We start from the raw sequence: 18,836 nt of genomic DNA on the forward strand, positions 1-18,836 counted from the left end.
CCAAATGGTTCTGGTACCTAAACTACACTTTGAAACTTTAAAAACAATAATCTGGAGCTGGAGTGATAGCAAAGTGGGTAGGGTGTTTGCCTTGCACGCGGCCGACCAGGGTTCGATTCCCAGCATCCCATATGGTCCTTTGAGCACCGCCAGGAATAATTCCTGAGTACAGAGCCAGGAGTAATCTCTGTGCAACCCCGGGTGTGACCCAAAAAGAAAAATTTAAAAAAATTTATAAAAATTTAAAACAATAATCTAAGGAGTAGCAAGAAGGAAAAAAATAACCCTTTACCATAATTGTTGACATTGGGGCCCTTTTAATTTTCTTTCTCTCCACCTCTTTCAATTGCCACTTTATTTTCTAGTACAAAATATGTTTGATTCTTTTCTGAAGTTATTCTTGCCATCTGTGGTTACACCTGGTCAGAACAGTGCAACAGAATTCTTTTTTGAAGGGGAAATACCTAGTGATGTTCAGGTATCACAAAGACCATGGCAAATGATGCTTGGTGGTGGAAGGAAACTTGGTGCAGGGGAGGAACCCCAGGCCCTCATCCATGCAAAGCATGTACTCTACCACATGAGCTGTATTCCTGGCTCAAAAGAACTTTTTAAAGCACAATTTCATTACACCCCATGCCCTAAATGTAATGGGAATCACATTTTTATTACAATGAAGATCCTAGGTAAATAGGATTCACTCAATAGGAATTTGCAACATATCCAAATATGCAGAACTCATTTATCTGGCTTGAAAACACTTACAGAGACTCAAACCTTGGTAAGTGTCTTAGGATACATATTTTAGAGACCATAAAGACATGAAACATATGCTTCAAAACAAGGACAAAGAACAGAAGTGGGATGCTAATTAGCCACCTCACTTCCTTCCATTAACCCTCATGTACTGACTTAACTGCTCCAACATAAGCATAATCACTACAAAACTGAAACATGAAATACAGAAAAGCAAACATTTTAAATATCCTCCCTACATATCTGATTATAGGATGTCCTTGTCATAGTACCTTCCATAGTCTTAAAAATCTTAAAAAATCTTTCACATTCTGGGGGCTGGAAAGAGAACAGCAGGTGGGTCTGTTGTCCTACACATGGCTGACCAAAGTTCAGTCCCCAGCACCCATTCTGGTCCTTTGAGCATCACCAAAAATGATCCCTGAGTGTAGAGCCAAGAGTAAGCTCTGAGCAGTGCTGGGTGTGTGCATTTGCTGCCAAAACAAAACCAAAAATATTGTACGGTATTTGTCTTACATGCAGCCAACCTGGGTTAGATCCCCAGCACCCCAGTTGGTCTCCCAAGCCCACCAGGAGTGATCCCTGAGCACATAGCCAGGAGAAAGCCCTGAACACTGCCAGGTGTGGTTCAAAAACAAAACAAAAAATCTTTCTCATTCTAACTCATCTTCAATATGCTCGTTATAGGCCAGACACTGGTAGGAAGATTCAGTAAAGCTGTAATGAAATGTTTGGGAAGACATCTTGTGCTCATTACATGTATGAAACTCATCCACCGGGACATCAGATCTCCTGCACTACCTGCCCAACACATGAGATGTGTGCCTTTACACACCACATTTAATACACAAATTGGAAAAATATTTACCCCATTTAGTCTCCTACTTTATTCCAAAGAAGACAGTTCTTGCAACAGTGCTTCCTTTTCTTGTTGCAATTCTTGCAATAGCTGTTGGTTTTGCTCCAGTCTGTCCTCCAACCACTGCAGAAGAGGCCCACTGACTGCTGACATCTGACTGCACAGGTTCTTGGTAAACACTTCAGTAGGAAAAACATGGGTGAGATAACTTTGCAAGAACACTCTTCTCTGGCATGTTCTGTCTCCAACACATACAGCTCCCAATGATGAGGATAAGAAGTTAGGGGCGGAAGTAGAAAAAGTACAGTTAGCATGACTGGGAAAAAATTTTGTCTTGCCTGTCTGGGGCAAGACAGAAGAGCTAAGTGGGGAAAAGACTCATAGGTATCCATCTTGAACATCCCTGAGTCCAAAAGCCACAGGGCAGCCTGGCTATGCAGGAGCAGAAAGGCAAGAGGATTAAGAGCTACCCAAGGTTTTCCTTTCCCAGCCCTCTGACTTCTCCCCGGTAGAAGAGACCAAAATCTCCTACAGACCTAAGGTGATCCTTGAACACAGAGCCAGGAGTAAGCCCTGCACTCAGTTGAGCATAGCCCCCAAACAAATAAGCAAACAAAACAAATAGAAATAACTGGTAATAGTTGGGATACAGTGAAGAGATCCTCACTCACTGATGCTATGAAGCTTGTATGGTTCACTCCCTATGAAAAACAGTATATAGACTTCTTTTAAAAATTAAAATGGGGGCCAGGGTGATAGTACAGTGGGTAGGGCACTTGCACACAGACAAGCTGAGTTTGATCCTTGACACCCCATATGGTCCCCTGAGCCCACTAGGAGTGACCCTTGAGTACAGAGGCAGACCCTTGAGTACAGACCCTTGAGCACACTGCCGGGTATAACCCAAAAACAAAAACAAAATTGAAAATAGAATTGCGTATAGCCCACTAATTCCACTCCTCGGCATCTACTCCCAAGAATCACTATCACTATCACCCCGTTGTTCATCGATTTGCTCGAGTGGGCCCAGTAACGTCTCCATTCATCCCTGTCACGTGCTAGTGTAGCCCAATGACATATTGGGGGCTCTTTCAGGGTCAGGGGAATGAGGACCATCACTGTTACTGTTTTTGGCATATCGAGTACGCCACGGGGAGCTTGCCAGGCTCTGCCGTGCAGGCGGGATACTCTCGGTAGCTTGCCGGGCTCTCCGAGAGGGATGGAGGCTTTTGGGGCAGCCTTTAATCACCTTTACAGTTGTTTCCAGTCAGGCATATATGTGGGCATGATACTTTCTCTCTCTCAGTAGTTTGCCAGGTTCTCTGAGAGCGAGAATACTAAGTCATTAAATGAGAAAGGGGGGTGGGACTGTAGAGATAATACAGTGGGTAAGGCTCCTGCCTTGCACACGGCTAACCTGGGTTCAATCTCTGGCATCCCATATGGTCCCCCAAACCCCACCAGAAGTGATTCTAGAGTGCAGAGCCAAGAGTAAGCCCTGAGCATCTCCAGATATGCATCCCCAAATCAAACTAAAAAGAAAAAATATGGACATCTACATTCACGGAAGCAATTACAGTAGCCAAGATCTGCAAACAATGCAGATGACCAGCAGCAGTTATGTGGATAAAGAAACTGTGATCTATATACACAATGAAATACTATCCAGTTACGAGGAAAGATGAGCTCTTGCTTTTTGCTACAATTTGGATGGAACTAGAGGGGGTTATGCTAAGCAAATTAAATCAGGACAAAGACACAATCTCCTATATGGTATTTAAAGAAACAAACAATGATAACAAGCATTTGGAATTTGACTGTAAAACTAAGCTTTCTAAGCAGTGAATGGAGGAGTGGAATGGAAGGGGAAAGCAGGGAGAAACAGCAGATTAGAAGTGACCCAAAGATAGTAGTCGAAGGTCTTAGACATTTTGCTGGTGGTGATTGACCAACTCCATACATAAAAACATTAGCTCAACACTATTTAACCATGCTACCTCAAATACATGTTACTACTATTTACCAAGGCCATGCTGGGATCACTCTCCACACACTTGGGTGAGCCTCATGCATAAAAGAACTGTCAGAGGAACCCAGGTGTGTGGGACCCGGGGCTGAGATCTCCAAGCCTGCACGATTTGGGACTGGACCTGTCAGTAGCTAGACAGTTACACCCACCAACTGCCGTGTAACCCCAACAACGGCCAGGATCCAGAGATTATCACACTCAGCTCCTGGGAGAGAACAAGGCAGAGTATCCTACCCTGTGCCTGACTGTCTCCACCAGGGCCCAACAGCTGAAGACCTCCGGGCCCCAGCCAAGGCCATGCTGGGAGCACTCTCCACACACTTGGATGAGCCTCACGCATAAAAGAACTGGCAGAGGAACCCAGGTGTGTGGGACCCGGGGCTGAGATCTCCAAGCCTGCACGGTTTGGGACTGGACCTGCCAGTAGCTAGACAGTTACACCCACCAACTGCCGTGTAACCCCCACAATGGCCAGGATCCAGAGATTATCACACTCAGCTCCCGGAAGCGCGCGACCGCATTCGCAGTCGCGCGACATCTTATCATCTCATTCCTACTTTGGGCAAACTGGCAGGCTACTGAATGTAACCCGCCCACACGGCAGAGTCTGGCAAACTCCCCGTGGTATACCCAATATGCCAAATATCAGTAACAATGATGGATCTCATTCTTCTAACCCTGAAAGAGCCTTGAATATGGCACTTTACAACAGGATGGTCGTGATCGTGACCAGAGAAATAAATGAATTAAAATAAAAATAAGTTGAATTAGGGAGATAAATCGAAGGACTAGAGCACAGGTTTGGCATGCTGGATATCCCTGGTTGGATCCCTGGCATTAGGGTCTCCCAGTACTGCCACAGGTGATAGCCAAACCAAAAAAGGAAAAAAAGAAAAGGAAATGAACCATATGGGTGAGAGAGAGAGAGAGAAAGAGAGAGAGAGATCTAAGAGCTGCAGTGTTTATCTTGAATATGTGAGACTTTGAATTCGATCCCTAGCTCTGCATGGCCCACCCATGGAATGGGAGGCCCTTCAGATTAAAACAAAATTAATATTCTTGGGATATAATTTACAGATTCTGGAAGAATCCCATTTTAAAACATGGTTCATTGATTTTTGACTAAGGCAGGATCTAGATCATTTCCCTCCTTCAAGACCTATTTATACTTCCTTCTCTAGTCAGTGCTCTTCCAGCCCTGGCCCAAGGAGTACTGACTCAGTTGTTCTGTGACAAATTTTGAATTTGATTCTTGAATTTCACTGGAATGAAACTATAGAGTGGTAGCCTTTTGGACAGTGTCTCTTTCACTTGCATAATACTCTTGAAAAGTGATCCACATTGCTTTTTTTTTCTTTAATCAGTAGTTTACTCTGTTGCTGAGCAATACTCCATTTGTGAATGTGTTCACTGCCCATTCACCCACTGATAGACAATGGGTGTTTTTAAAGGGAGGGCAGAGGTGCTTGGGTCACATCAGCGATCCTCAGGGGCCATTCCCAGAAGGCCTGTGTCAGTCCCAGCAGTGCTCTGGGGACCATGTGTGCTGGGGAACAAACCTGAACACCCTGAATGTAAAGCTTGCATTTAAGCCTTTGAGTTCTCTCCAGACCATTTTCACATTGGGGCAAACATGAATAGTGTGATGAATATTCCTATGTAAGTTTTTGTTTGGACATCTTACATTCAATCTAGAAATATGCCTAGGACAGGAACTGGGAGATCATTGGGTATTTGTAATTGCCAACTTCTTTTCCAATGCAGGATTACGTATTTTAGTACATACGTAATTACGTATTTTACGTATTATGTACTTAAATGGGACTCCGCACCAGTCTGTTTCCACTCGGGGTGCCCCAGATGGGGGTGGGGCAGAGCCCTCCTCGTCCCAAGGGACCCAGCCCTGGCAGCCGACTTCTACTATGCGGCCATGCTCCAGGCCACTTTCTGGACCGAGTGGCCGCGACATATCATGTGACTCTTCAGACAGTTGGCAACCGATCATAGAGAAAAAAAAAAATATATATATATATATATTCCTCTCGAAGTGCCCGGCAAGCTACTGAGAGTATCCCACCTGCGCATGGGCGGAACCTGGCAAGCTACCCGTGTCGTATTTGATATGCAAAACAGTAACTGTAACAGGTCTCATTCTCCTGACCCTGAAAGAGCCTCTAATCGTTGGGAAAGACGAGTAAGGAAAGGCTGCTAAAATCTCATGGCTGGGATGAATAGAGGAGTTACTGGGCACTGCTCGAGTAAATTGACAAACAATGGGATGACAGTGATAGTGATGTATTTAAAAAAATTATGTAAATACATTACGTATTTTAGTAAAAGCTTAAATACTGATTCTTTTTGTGGAGGAATTTAGGTCAGAATCTGCCTTTCCCCAAAATAGAAATAGCAGAATATAAAGTCAGGAAGGTTTAGACTCTACCCCAGAGCCTAGAATAATAAGTGAGAGCAGGCAGTCTGGTGTCTCTTGAATGAATAAGCTAACAAACATTCTCAATATGATTTAATAATTTTTTATTGATTTGACATAACACCTTTCTTAAATACAAATTGTGTGTCTGTGTGTAGGCCTATTTCTGGGTTCTACTCTGTTGTACTGAGTTATTTGCTCCTTCTTTGGAGGTGCTAGTGATCAAACCCAGGGTGTCATTTATGCAAAGCATGTGCTCTACCACTGAGCTATATATTTGGCCCATAGTCCTTAATTTTTGAGTCATTAGCAAACATTTTATCCAATTGTGACTTTAGAGTCTGACTACATGTCATACACTACCAGTTCTAACTCATCACATTTTTCATCCAGATAGAAATATGGGACAGATCAACCAGCCACCTGCCCTTTTCCCAAAAGCAAGTGCCCCCAATACTTGCAAGCTTCCCCTTCTTCTCTGGTGAAGACTGAATTCTTTGCCAGTTACTGGGGAAGATGGCACAGAATGGTCAGTAAGTGAGGACTAGTCAGAGAGAAGACAGAGTGGGTCAGTGTGTGTCAGGGAAACATGACTAGGTGTGTATATTGTACTGTACACACATGTCCTTGGACTTGTGCAGAAATTTCTTCCATATCTAGTGATACAAGAGTTCCTCCTGCATGCACCCCCTTTTATCTGTATGTTTGTCTATCTGTCTGTGTATCCATCTCTTTCAACCTCCACAAGAGACTGGTAGTGGTGTGCTGCTACCACCTCAGATCGTTGTCAAGAATTGAAATTTTGGAGTTTGCGCAATGTTTGTTGCCATGTTACTTGTCATAAATAAATCATGACAAGTGTATTATTACACCACGAAAGCTAGCAAAAAAAAAACCAAATCAGGAGCCTCCCTCCTTTTTGAGAACTGGCTATTAATGAAGCACATAGCAGGGCACAACTAAGGAGCTCTAGGATAAGACTCATTCCTCTCTTTTCACCAATCTAACTTAGGGGGCACTTACAGCATCCAAGCATCCACAGCGACCAATACAGGAGACTGGAACAGGATCATGAAAGGCACACAGTTGGGAAAGGAAACTCAGGGATAATTTGTACCCATCACTTCAGCTGTGTAAACTGTGCTGACAGCTGAGTACATCAGGGATGACTACATTGCTGTCTATACTCAAGGAAAGAGTCTTACCTGAACCATTATGGATCTTGGTTACTGAGTCCAGATGTGTAAGGCTAAAGGGAGAAGAGAGCTCTTTTTAATAGCAAAACAGCAATGAAGGAAAGAACAAAATGATCATGGACTGTTACAAAATGAAAAATTAGACCAGACCTTTACCAATTGGATTAAATGACTATATGCAATTAAAGATCCTATAGCTGCTAAAGTTTCCTAACTGGGGAAAGTGACTTTGATGAGAACTTCACAAGATAGTTGAAACAAATCAAATTGAAGCCGCTGTCTCTCACTGATGCCTTACTTAATACACAGCTATCAGGCAAGACCGCACTTGGCAACAGGACTACTATGATGTTCAATTTGTTTTCATAACCAAAAGTATCTCGTGCTTGAAGAATCCACAGTGCATCAGGAGAGAAAGCAGACACTGAACCGTTGTTATGGAAAGTGGCTATAAAGCATTCTCACAGAGACGTGATATGCACATGGGTTTACCAGTTGCTCTGCCAGACAGAAAAGGGAGATGAGAGGAATGGTGTACACTACCTGTGGATCCTCCTATATGCATCCTGCTCCTCCTGGCACAGGATTTTGGGCAGCTCTACTGCTGATTCAAGGCACACTTTCCCAATGGTCACATGAGGTACAATATGGATAGGGATTTCAATTCTCTCATACCTGCAAGACAGCAATTTAGTCAGCTTCCTGTGAGCTTATTCTTTTTCTCCAGCTTTACTGAGACATGATTGAAAAATTATTATAATATTTTAAGGTATACTCAATGATATGTGTGCCCCACACAGTGACATGATCACCACATTCAAACTAACTCATGTCTTCATCACCTCAACAGTCACTATTTCTGTTGTGAATGAGAACAGATTTCAAGTACAACCTTAAGCTAACTGCAGTCATCGGGCTGTACATTAGATTTCCAGAATTCATTTATCTCAACTTGGGACACTTTGGACATAACCAAAACATCCTCACTTTTCCCCTTCTCACTTCTGCCCCACCAACAGCAACCATTCTATGAGCTTCTTTTTTTTAACGAATCACTGTGAGGTACAGTTACAGACTTACAAACTTTTGTGCTTACATTTCAGTCATACAGTGATCGAGTACCCATCCCTCCACCAGTGCCCATTCTCCACCGCCAATGATCCCAGTATTCCTCCCACCAACCTCACCCCATCCCTCCACCCCACCCGCCTCTGTGGGGGCATTCCCTTTTGTTCTCTCTCTCTCTCTCTCTCTCTCTCTCTCTCTCTCTCTCTCTCTCTCTCTCTCTCTCAGGTGTTGTGGTTTGCAATAGAGGTATTGAGTGGCCATCATGTTCAGTCTATAGTCTACTTTAAGCACACAACTCCCATCCCGAGCGGGCCCTCCATCCACCCTTTACTTGGTGGTCCTTTCTCTATCTGAGCTGCCTTTTGCCCCAGTGTGTGAGGTCGACTTACAAGCTATAGAACAATCCTCCTGGTACTCATCTCTACTATTCTTGGGTGTTTAAGTCTCCCATTCTGTTACTTTATATTCCACAAATGAGTGCTATCTTTCTGTCTGTCCCTCTGCTGTTTCTGACTCATTTAACTTAACACGATACTTTCCATGTTGATCCACTTATATGCAAATTTCATGACTTCATCTTTTCTAGCAGCTGCATAGTATTCCATTGTGTAGATGTACCAATGTTTCTTTAACCAGTCATCTGTTCTCGGGCACTCGGGTTTTTCCAGATTCTGGCTATTATATAACAGTGCCATTCTGTGAGTTGTTAAGAGTTTACATAATCTAGAATATTCATGACATAAGTGGCCTCATACGGCATTTGTGCTTCTCTGGTTTATTTCACTTACCATAATGTCGTTCTGGTTCACTTATGTTGCTACAGACAGTATGAAATTAGACATATATTCACATACCACAATTTCTTTATCCATTTGTGCAATGACAGATATTTAGCTTGCTTTTGCATCTTGCCTATTGTGAATAATGTTGCAATGAATACAGGAGAGTAGATAATACTTTGAGATTTTGATGTCAGTTCCTCTGGCTATGTGTCCCAGTATGGGTCCATTTTGGTTAATTTTTTGGAGCCACAGCCAGTGCTGCCGAGGTGTTACTACTGGCTCTGTGCTCCTGGCTCACCAATGCTCAGGGATCACTCCTGACAGGGCTCTGGGACCATATTGGGTACCAGGGATCAAACCCAGGTCGAACACAAGCTAGGCAAGTACCCAACCAACCCATTGTGCTATCTATCTTTCCTGTCCTTAAGGGCCTGTTTTTAACAGTCAGTTATTGTAAAGAAAATTTTCTATAGTTTTAACAAGGAGTTCGGGATATGGAATGTGTCAGATATTAAATGGTTCTATAATGTAGTGGGTCTGCTTCGGAGTGGATATAGAGTTCAAACTGAGCTGGGAAGCAAACTGAAAGCTCACTCTCTAGACTCCCCAAGTATCAGATGCTCTTCCTACAAACTTGTCAGAAGCCTTGGGACCTCAAGGTTTTCACGCCTGCTCCACAGCAACAATGGACAGAGCTAATTAATACTGGTTTCAGTCAGGAAGTTGCCAGAAAATTTAAATACATTGATCACAAAGCCCGGGGAAGAATGAGACACTGCAAAATGCCTCCAGGAGCTTCATTATGTAGCTGTCATTACTCATACAAATGCTTCCTTATTTAAATTAGGGTTACAAATGGCGCCCACTTTCCCTTTCTCTCCTTTTGAGGGAAATGTAAAGAAGAATCTTGAACCCTTACATTTTAAGGCTGGAGTGGAAGAAATAGAGAAGCTTGTCACTGAGGTTCACTGGTATATCTCTCTACTTTTTGTTCACTCTAAATATAGCCAAGTTTCATGTCAGCATGCATTCGATAGAACATTCAGGCTGAGGCTCCCTGCACCAGGAGGCATCATGGGTATGGTGGTGAAGGTGTGTGAGACCTAGCTCCTCTCTCTCACCTAGAGTGGTGCATCTGGGCCCCTGGAAGACAGGGGTGGCCAGTGATGATCACCTCTCTGTTCCTGACCTCCCAGTGAATAGGGAAGAATTCACGAAAGAGTATGCCATAGGTTCTGTGGTTTGTGGAAGGCCTCTGAAGTCATAAATAGTGAGCATAATCACTGGTAAGTCTAGAAACCTGTAAGAAGCCAATCTACTGAGCAGAGTCTCCCACTGACTTTGCCGGACCATGAACAAAAGTGGTCTCAGTGAGGCATGGAACTTGGACACACATCTTTATCCAGTCATAGAGGAAATAGAGCTTCTGTTAGATGACTTAGGCCAAGCACAGATAAGTAGTGATCCAACACACAGGACAGATTTTCTGCTTCTGATAGTGAATTAGATCAGCATTTCTCAACTGGGACCTGCCGAGCTCCCTGTGGGCATCCAGAATATTCCAAGGGGGTGGAGGTCATAGGTGAAAATCATGTCAACAGACACACAGGAAAAGACCAGGGGGGCATCAGGTAGAAGAGGAGGCCACAGAGAGGAAACAAGGTCAGCAGGGATCCATAGCTGATAAGAGGTTATGAAACAGAGACAGTTGGTTAGGACCAAGCCTACTATCGAGAGCAACTAGAGCAGCGAGGGGGGGGGTGGAGGGGGGAGATCAAACAGCATCTTTGGGGCCAGGGTGATAGTACAGCTGGCAGAGTGCTTGCCTAGCATGTGGCTGACCTAGGTTCCATTCCCAGCACCCCATATGGTCTCCCAAATCCAACAGGAGTGATCCCTGAGCACAGAGCCAGGAGATAGCGCTGAGCACTGCTGGGTACGGCCCCAAAACCAAAAACAAAATAAAACAGCATCTGTTGGAAGTCACTGAAAGCCTAGCAAGACCATAAATAATTGTGGGGTCAAGATCTGGGCAAGCAGCAAACTCCAGAGAGATGAGCATGGCATCTAAGGATAGTCTTCCTGGAACGTCATCAACTCATTTAAGAGGAAGATTTTTATTGGCTGGGACACTGAAGAGAGTTTCAAAAGATTTTGAGTCTTGAATAAATAGGGTTTTGAACCATGGAGGGACAGAGGCCCTGGTAACCTGTCTCTAAGCATTAGGCTCGGACCTCAACATGCCAGGAGTAAAACGAGACCAGCCCAGGACACAGGATGTGGCTCAGCAGTAAAGGGTGAGCACAAGACCTGGACTCGGTTACTAGCATCAGGAAAAGCAAAAGGACCAGCCTTGACAACGTTTGAGGCACACCCTTAAGTCATCACAGTTCCAAACTGGGTCAACACGATCTGTTAATTCTGCTACCAGACTGGATACAGACGTTCACCAATGATCACTACATCAAGCACAAGAAAGGGACAGATCAAATTTAAAGTACTAATTTAAAATAATGAACTCAGCTATCCCACTTCTAGATATCTACCCCTAAACGGACAAAGAAAATTGCAAAAACAAATAAATGCACATCTATGTTCATTGCAGCTCTTAGTACAATAGCCAGGATATGGAAGTAACCCAAATGTCTAATAGCAGGCGAACATATAAGTTGTGGTACATATGCACATAATGGAATCCTATGCAGCTGCTAGAAAAAATAAAGTCATGTAGTTCACAGCAACTTGGATGGATCTAATGTTCCTGCTGAGTGAAATAAGTCAGAGACAGAAGGATAAATAGCAGATGGTGTTACTCATCTGCATAGGACTTGCTGCAAGCCCAAAGGTGGAGGAAAGCTGGGTGCTGAGTTGAAATCAAAGAGGAGAAAAGGAGAAGAGGTGTGGGGAGGGGGAGGCTACCATAACTTCAGATTGCTTAGAGATTAAGTTTTTGCTATATAGTAGGCACTAAAACACCAAGTCAGATATCATCCTTTGCTCAAATCCCAGAAAATTCAAGTAAAACTTCATCCCTTTGATCCAGCAAACTTCTGACTGGATACAAGCAAGGGACCTCTAATCCTTGTTGCCTGATTACGGAAAGAATACTATTTATGTGATCTCTGCTTCTTTCTGTCACATTCTGCCCTGAGCATTTTTCTAAAGAGAACTGGGGCTGAGATGTGGTTTGGTGGGAGAGCATTTGAACTTCATGTGTTAGCTCCTAGGTTTCATTTCCAGCACCACAAAAAGTAAAGAGAGAAAATATAGCACATATTTGAGAGAAAGACGAATTAGAGGGGAGGATGGGCAAAATGGATTAAAAAATGCAAACAGTCTGCAGAGAAATCCAGCCCTCAAATGAACCAAATGGAATGAACATCAACAAAACGATGGGCACTGATGCTTCTGGCTCATACTGTCCCAGGTACCAAATGAACACTAGACGAAAACTTGTGAGAATTCTAGAGAGCAACTGTGAAGTTACAACAATTACATCAATGCCAAGCTAAGAGGAGATTTCAGCAAAAATAGAAGGAAATTCCACAGCACTGTACTCATGTTGAAATGCACCCCCTCTGACGTGCAGCACCACTGGGGGCAAATCTTCTGCCTGCAGATGCCTTCCAGGAATGAATGAGCACACACTGCCTACAAAATTCTCGCTGATCTATGCGACTGGTACCTGGATGATGATTTTGTTTGGAAGCCACTGAAAACAAACCATCAGGACTACTAGATCTGCAATTCCTTATGCATATCCTGGGCAGAACAGGAGAGTTCCAGACGTTGTGAAGAATCAGGCACCTGCTAGGTAGCTAGGCAATTTGAGGCACCTAAAAGTGCTCGCACTATCACAGCGCACACACCAACTCTGAAGACATGGGACAGTACCAAGAATCTCTAACTGGATTCAATGTCTCCCTGTCCGAGCCCCGCCCATGAAGACTGAGTGGCAGGTGCTTCTCCAATGCCCCGAGTATCAGAGATGGGAGAAGGCTCAAAGGGCTGTAACACATGCTTGGTAGTTGGGAGTCTTGGGTTCAATCCCCAGCACTAAAAGTTCCCTGGCAGCAGTACAACAGACACTCGTTCTAAACACCCCATTACCAACAGCCCTCCCCACTGTCAACTTTTCCCCATTCTGGAGAACAATGATCTGCCTGCCCCCACCCCCTCATAATTACAGTTCTACTTTAGTCTACTTTACACTTGGCCATAAACTAGTGGCTGTGAAATAAAGCAAGGTTTCCTCTTCAGTCTCTGAGCCTGAATATCTCATGTAGGATTCTTGCCAATGGACTAGATGCGCCAACACTTTGAGTTGGAGTGTGCAGTGAACACACGCAGCATACAGGAAGAGACTCTTCCACTTCTGCAGACTTTTCTTGGCTGTTCAACGCCACCAGGCGCACACAGCAGAGCCCACCAGGGCTCCTGCCAGAGTGCCACGTTTCTTTGTTACTTGGGCACTGGACGCACCCACTGGCAACTCCTCAAATCCTGCCTAGCCCATACAGGAGCCCCTGAGCGGCTCGGCATCGGACGCTGCAGTTCTGAATAATTCCACCAGGTGGCATCAGCGTGCACATACGGACATAGAGCAAAGGACAAGCTCCTCCTGCCTTGTACCTGTGAAGTGCAGGGTTCAAACCAAGGGTTCAAACCAGGTACACAACGGTCCAGAGCAGCTGTGGCCACCCTGTTTTACCATGGCATTGTGCGTGGGAGGGTTAGAGCAAATGTCAAGGGAAGGAACACAGTACATCCTAAGGACTCAATCCTTTCTCTACTTTTTCTTCCCAAAGCAAACAACTGGGCAGGGTTCCAGATGACCAGCAGGGTCACACCAGGAGTGTCTGTGCACATCAGAGTTTCTGGGATGAAAACCAAGGCCCGCACAGGCCCACGGTGTCAGCTGACTTCTAAGTCTCAGTTTAGGCCCTTCCTGGTCTAACCATGCAAAAGCTTCTGTAGGACACTGGGTGCCCCTTGCAGTGGGTAGTGGCAGGGAGATGCAGCTTCGGGTACAGCATACTTGGCTTGAGCTTCCAAAACTTCTCGTTGCTGGGAGACCGGCTGAGCAAGCAGGACAGGTGGCATGACCTACTCACAACAAGCGCTGCACAGGAGCCTGAACGGGCCTGATTTTATTCTCGGCTCTCCAAAGCTTCTAGTCACTGAAACCGAAGCAAACGGGGCCCTAGCAAGAAGTTCAGGAGCCAGATCTGTGCTGAGCTTCCCATACACCAATGCTAAACACCCAAAATCTTGCTGTGTCCTCGGCCAGATTAATTCAAGCACTTGAAGGAGGAGAGCTGAGAACCTCAGCACTGAAAGCCGCAGTTCCCACTACGTCCACAAGGTGGCATCCATGCTTGGGTTGTAGAACAGGTATACTTCTTTAGCCTTGCTGGTGTGAGGTACCAGATTTGATTACTGCTTTGGAAGGAACAAGGCAGACACCTGAGCCACGATCCTACTAGATGTGAGAATCCTAGATTCCTAAGAGATGAGATGGTTGTAGTAATCGTGGTACGCAAGAACCACAGAGGACAGAACTTTTCCCCTTACGTTGTTATGAGGTGGCACAATCTTAAAGCATGGTTGGCAGAGGTATAGGAATCACTTCCAAGCAACCTGCTAACGTTTTCCTGGTACTGTAACCTGGAGTGGCACATGCCAGGAATGTGCAGTAGCACTTCCAAGCCAGCCCAAGCACTATCATCATGCTTTTTTATCTTTTTGGGTAACACCCAGCCGATGCTCAGGGGTTACTCCTGGCTCTGCACTCAGGAGTCACTCCTGGCGGTGCTCAGGGGACCATATGGGATGCTGGGAATCGAACCCGGGTTGGTCGCGTGCAAAGCAAACGCCCTACCTGCTATGCTATCTCTCCAGCCCCTATCATCATGCTTTTTGTATTGGGCAAAGTTGCCCTGTAGTAAGGAAGTCAGCAAGCTCTGGGCACTCTGGGACCACAGCTAAATCTGCCTTCACCTTCACAAGATGGGAACTCAAGAGCTCTAGACACTAGTGGGCTGTATTGTTGGGGGTCACAGAGGGCAAGTGCCAGGACAACTGGCATGTCTGCTGGACTACACACATACATACAGACATGACTATTTCAAAGAAAGAGACAAGTTCACATTAATAGAGCAAAAAGGGGTTGGCATACTTAAACTGGCCACGTTAGAATCATATTAAATTTCATGGAATTTAATATGCAAAAAGGCAGAAAATTGTCTCTTTTGAATAAAAGGAAGTCAAAACTATATGCTGAATACACTAATCATACATTCATGCTGAGGAGGTAGCCAGTATGAATCATATGTTTGATACTCTCGATTCGTTCCCTACACCACAAACACAAAAGCACACCTTCAATTTAAAGACAGAAATAGTTTAAAAGTAAAAAGATATGCCAAAATAACTACACTTAAAAGAGGGCCAGAAAGATAGCACAGCAGGTAGTGTGCTTGCCTCACACATGACTGACCTGGGTTCTATTGCCAGCACCACATACGGTCCCTCAAGTCCAAGAGGAGTGATCCCTGAGTGCAGAGCCAGGAGTAGCCCCCCTGAGAGTTGCCAGGTGTGGCTCCTTCCACAAAAAGAGAAAGTGGGCTATATTAATATCATGTAGCTATAGTAATATCGCTTCATGGCTGGAACAATAGCACAGTGGTAGGGCATCTGCCTTGCGCGCAGCCAGCCTGGCTGAGCCAGGTTCGATTCCTCCTCCCCTCTCGGAGAACCCAGCAAGCTACAGAGAGTCTCTTGCCTGTGCCGCAAAGCCTGGCAAGCTACCTGTGACGTATTCAGCATGCCAAACACAGTAACAAGTCTCAAAATGGAGACATTACTGGGCCCACTCGAGCAAATCGATGAACAACGGGAGGTCAGTGTTTGTTTGTTTTGTTATTAATATCAGAAAGATTCAATATTGGGGCTGGAGCGATAGCACAGTGGGTAGGGTATTTGCCTGGCATGCGGCTAATGCAGGTTCATTTCCCAGCATCCCATATGGTCCCCCGAGCACTGCCAGGAGTAATTCCCGAGTGCACGAGCCAGGAGTAACCCCTGTGCAGCTCCAGGGGTACCCAAAAAGCAAAAAGAAAAAAAGAAAAAGAAAGAATGATTCAATATTAGAATGAAAGCAAGAAATAGTAACAGAATGAAGAGGGTAATTTCATCATATGCAAATAAGTATATGAGTAAAAATGAGTAACATTAGCAGTGTTGGTTACCTTTAATTGTTAAATGACATTAATAACAATATCAACAAATAATAATGATTTGAATGATATATTAAATGTGAATATTTTAATAATTTATTAAAATCAAATATTTTATATGAAATTTAAATTCTTTTAAATATTAATATTTAATTGATGAATGACATTAATGTGTCAACAGCACTTCAAGATACAAAGCAAAATCTGATACAACTCTGAGAAGAGCTAAATGTCCAAGTACAGGTGGAGATTTCAATATCCTCCTCTCAAAACTGGATAGCTTGTGAATAGCTTACTTAGATGGTATTTGACTAGCACGTGTCAGGACACGTTCCACTGCCAGCCCCACTCCACATGTTCTGTTGATCCTAGTGGCACTGGCGCAAATTGGGCATCTCCTTCATAACAATAAAAAAGGAAAAGGGAAATGAATAGATAAAACTTTCAAAATTGACAGAAGAATGGGAACAGATATTAGTAAGGATGCAGACTTGACCACGGTAAAACAACCCCATCTGATCGCTCTCTATAGCACACGCCATGGGTAGTGCAATACAATCCTTTACAATAGGGTACAGAAATTGAGCTATATAGACCACACTAAAAATATTCTCAATCATTTTGAACAATTCGAGTTACAAAAATTATTTTCTGGCTGTGGGTAATATTAAATTAGAAATGCAAAGAAAGCTATCAGAATTAAGAACAAACACTTATAAATAACCTATGTATCAGTTATAAATAACCTATGTATCAGTAAGGAAGTCTAAAGGAGACATCAAGGCAAACTTCTTTTCTACAACTTCATAATTATTTCAAAAGCAAAAGTTAAAAAAACACAGAGTAACAATGAAAACCCCCAAAATAATAAAGTCAAATTTTAAAACAGGTTACATAAAAGATAATTAGTGTGCCCCATGGCAGTACAAGTAAAATCAATTCAAGTGCAGCAGGACAAACAGAAAACAAGAGAGGTTATGACGATAAGAGTACCAGATCACACGTCATGCTCAGGAAATGGATGCAGTATACTCACCGGGTGATCAACAGGTGCTCTGACAGTTTAAAGCCCAAGAACACAGTAGCCTGCTAGATTCTGTTTCCCAGAGACACATCCAAATCAAAACTGTCGAGGATAAGGAATAGCAAAGGTGGCAAGAGGGAAACTGGAATGATAAACAGGCAGCAGGCAGGGGCCAACACTGCTGGTGGCCTATCTGCACAGCGAGTGACACTTCCCTCCCAGCTAACTCAAGTCTGACTGTGAACCCAGCCAAAACCTTGCTGAAAGAGATGACTCCCAGCCTCCCCGGAAGCCCCAGCAGGGCCATTTGTCTAAGTTCTCTCGTTGGGCTCTCAGTGAAATTGTTTTCTGGTTCTTCTGGGAAGGCCACTGGTAGCAGCCCCCTTTGGCCCTACTATATGTCCTCTTTCTTCTGGCTCTGAATGGACATGGGCTGGCTAGACATGGTTCTAGCCATGGACCAGGAGAGAACCTTAAGGTGGAAACTGCACACCAAGATGTTCAAGCAGCAGCTTGAGCCTCAGGACACCACACAACCTTGGAGGACCAAGCTCCAGGTTGCTTGTTACCTGAGAGGGAAGCGGTGGTTCTTGTGAAGGGAACTACACCATTTCGTGTTTAACATTTCCTCACTCTATACAGATGAACCCAGCCCTGGCAGCAACAATGACATTCATCATAGAATTCACGGTATCTGGACACAAGGGGGACAAAGGGCACTAGTGGACATATCAAAGTATCAAATGCAAGCATACGTGCTTTCACGCTGTCTCTGGTGTGTGTGAGCACGACCACCAGACACCTGCAAGCGCTCCAATGCAGGGAGAGAAGATGAAGTTGCGAAAGGGAAAAGAGCACACACCGAAGAGAACGTGCCAACTCTCAGTGTACACCTGCACCATCAAGCAAGAGCCAAGATGGTGAGCTTGGAGGCGCTAAGCAGTGTGGGCTTTCAATGAGCCCCTGATGGAGGCGCTGTGGCTCCCAAAGCCATTACTGACAGAGTTTCAGGCACCTGCGCGCTATCCCCAAGCAATTCCCAATGGTGGTGGTCAGCATCGTCCCCAACAATGACCCAACATCCTACCCCAGATATCTTCAGCAACCAGCGTTTTCACTTTACTTAATACAGCTCAGGTCACATTTTTAAAATTGATGTTGACTTTCTTTTCCCTCTCACGCAGAGCTCAGGAAGTACTTGGTCTGGCAGTGCAGTGCTGCCAGGGCCCGAAGGCGCTCAGGAACCGCATTGTGCTGGGAACAGAACTTCAGGCCTCCCATGTGCAAGACAGATCCGTTCTCCCGGCCCTTTGAAGCCAAGTTTTAAGAAAGAGAAAGTATTTTCTCAGCTTCCCGCCCCCCCCTGGAAAAGCCTATGTTTCTTTCTCTTTCACTCCTCTCCTCTCTCTCTCTCAACAACAACAAAAAAAAAAGACTGAAAATGATAAAAACTGTT

At 44.4% G+C, this 18,836-nt stretch overlaps 1 protein-coding gene across 1 annotated transcript in view; it reads right to left on the bottom strand.

Annotated features, from left to right (window-relative positions):
• Positions 1-1,624: 1,624 nt before the first annotated feature.
• BRCC3 (BRCA1/BRCA2-containing complex subunit 3) overlaps positions 1,625-18,836 on the bottom strand; it is a 48,953-nt gene continuing 31,741 nt past the window's right edge. The window contains exons 8-10 of the mRNA XM_056128865.1: positions 7,812-7,943; positions 7,278-7,321; positions 1,625-1,794 (exon numbers count right to left, since the gene is read on the bottom strand). Coding sequence (XP_055984840.1) covers positions 1,643-1,794; positions 7,278-7,321; positions 7,812-7,943 — 328 coding nt within the window. The 3' untranslated portion in view covers positions 1,625-1,642. The remainder of the gene's footprint in view (positions 1,795-7,277; positions 7,322-7,811; positions 7,944-18,836) is intronic.

Source organism: Sorex fumeus, unplaced genomic scaffold, assembly GCF_029834395.1.
Source record: "Sorex fumeus unplaced genomic scaffold, SorFum_2.1 ptg000070l, whole genome shotgun sequence".
In the NCBI taxonomy this organism is placed as follows: domain Eukaryota; kingdom Metazoa; phylum Chordata; class Mammalia; order Eulipotyphla; family Soricidae; genus Sorex; species Sorex fumeus.